Raw genomic sequence first — 723 nt, forward strand, 5'->3', positions numbered from 1 at the left:
AAAAAACCCCAAAACCCCCCAAAAAACCCCAAATCACCCAAAAATACACAAAACACCCCTAAAGACCCCAAGAGACCCTCAAACCTCCTTAAGGAGCCCCAAGCCAACCCAACACAGGCCCAAACCAACCCCTCAAAAGACCCAAAAAAACCCGTTTCCCAAACACCAAAAAACCGCCGAAAACGCCCCAAAAAGCCCCAAAAAAGCCCCGAAACGCCCCAAAACTGTCCTCACTTGAGCCACTCCTTGATGGGGTCGAGGGAGGCGACGGGGATGGCGTTGATCATGGTCACCTTGCGCGCGTAGTCCTTGTACACGATCACCAGGTCGAAGTTCTTCAGGTGGAACTGGACGCGCTCGAAGTGGATCAGCTCCACCTCGTCCAGGGTCACCACGAACGGGGGCTGAAATGGGACAGGTGAGTCACCTGGGGGCAGGTGAGAACACCTGGAGACACCTGGGAGAGCTGGGAACCCCTGGGACACTGAATTGGATACACCTGGATACACCTGGGCACACCTGGGCACACCTGGGGGAAGTGGATCAGCTCCACCTCATCCAGGGTCACCACGAACGGGGGCTGAAACAGGACAGGTGAGTCACCTGGGGGCACCTGGGCACACCTGGAGACACCTGGGGGCACCTGGGATAGCTGGGACACTGAATTGGATACACGTGGATACACCTGGGCACACCTGGGCACACCTGGGATAGCTGGGAACC

At 57.1% G+C, this 723-nt stretch overlaps 1 protein-coding gene across 1 annotated transcript in view; it reads right to left on the bottom strand.

Moving 5' to 3' along the window:
• SUPT16H (SPT16 homolog, facilitates chromatin remodeling subunit) overlaps positions 1-723 on the bottom strand; it is an 18,290-nt gene that overhangs the window by 4,071 nt on the left and 13,496 nt on the right. Inside the window, exon 12 of the mRNA XM_027703678.1 lies at positions 235-404. Within this exon, the coding sequence (XP_027559479.1) occupies positions 235-404 (170 nt within the window). The remainder of the gene's footprint in view (positions 1-234; positions 405-723) is intronic.

Source organism: Neopelma chrysocephalum, unplaced genomic scaffold (assembly GCF_003984885.1).
Source record: "Neopelma chrysocephalum unplaced genomic scaffold, ASM398488v2 Primary Assembly neopelma1_250, whole genome shotgun sequence".
Classification (NCBI taxonomy): Eukaryota; Metazoa; Chordata; class Aves; order Passeriformes; family Pipridae; genus Neopelma; species Neopelma chrysocephalum.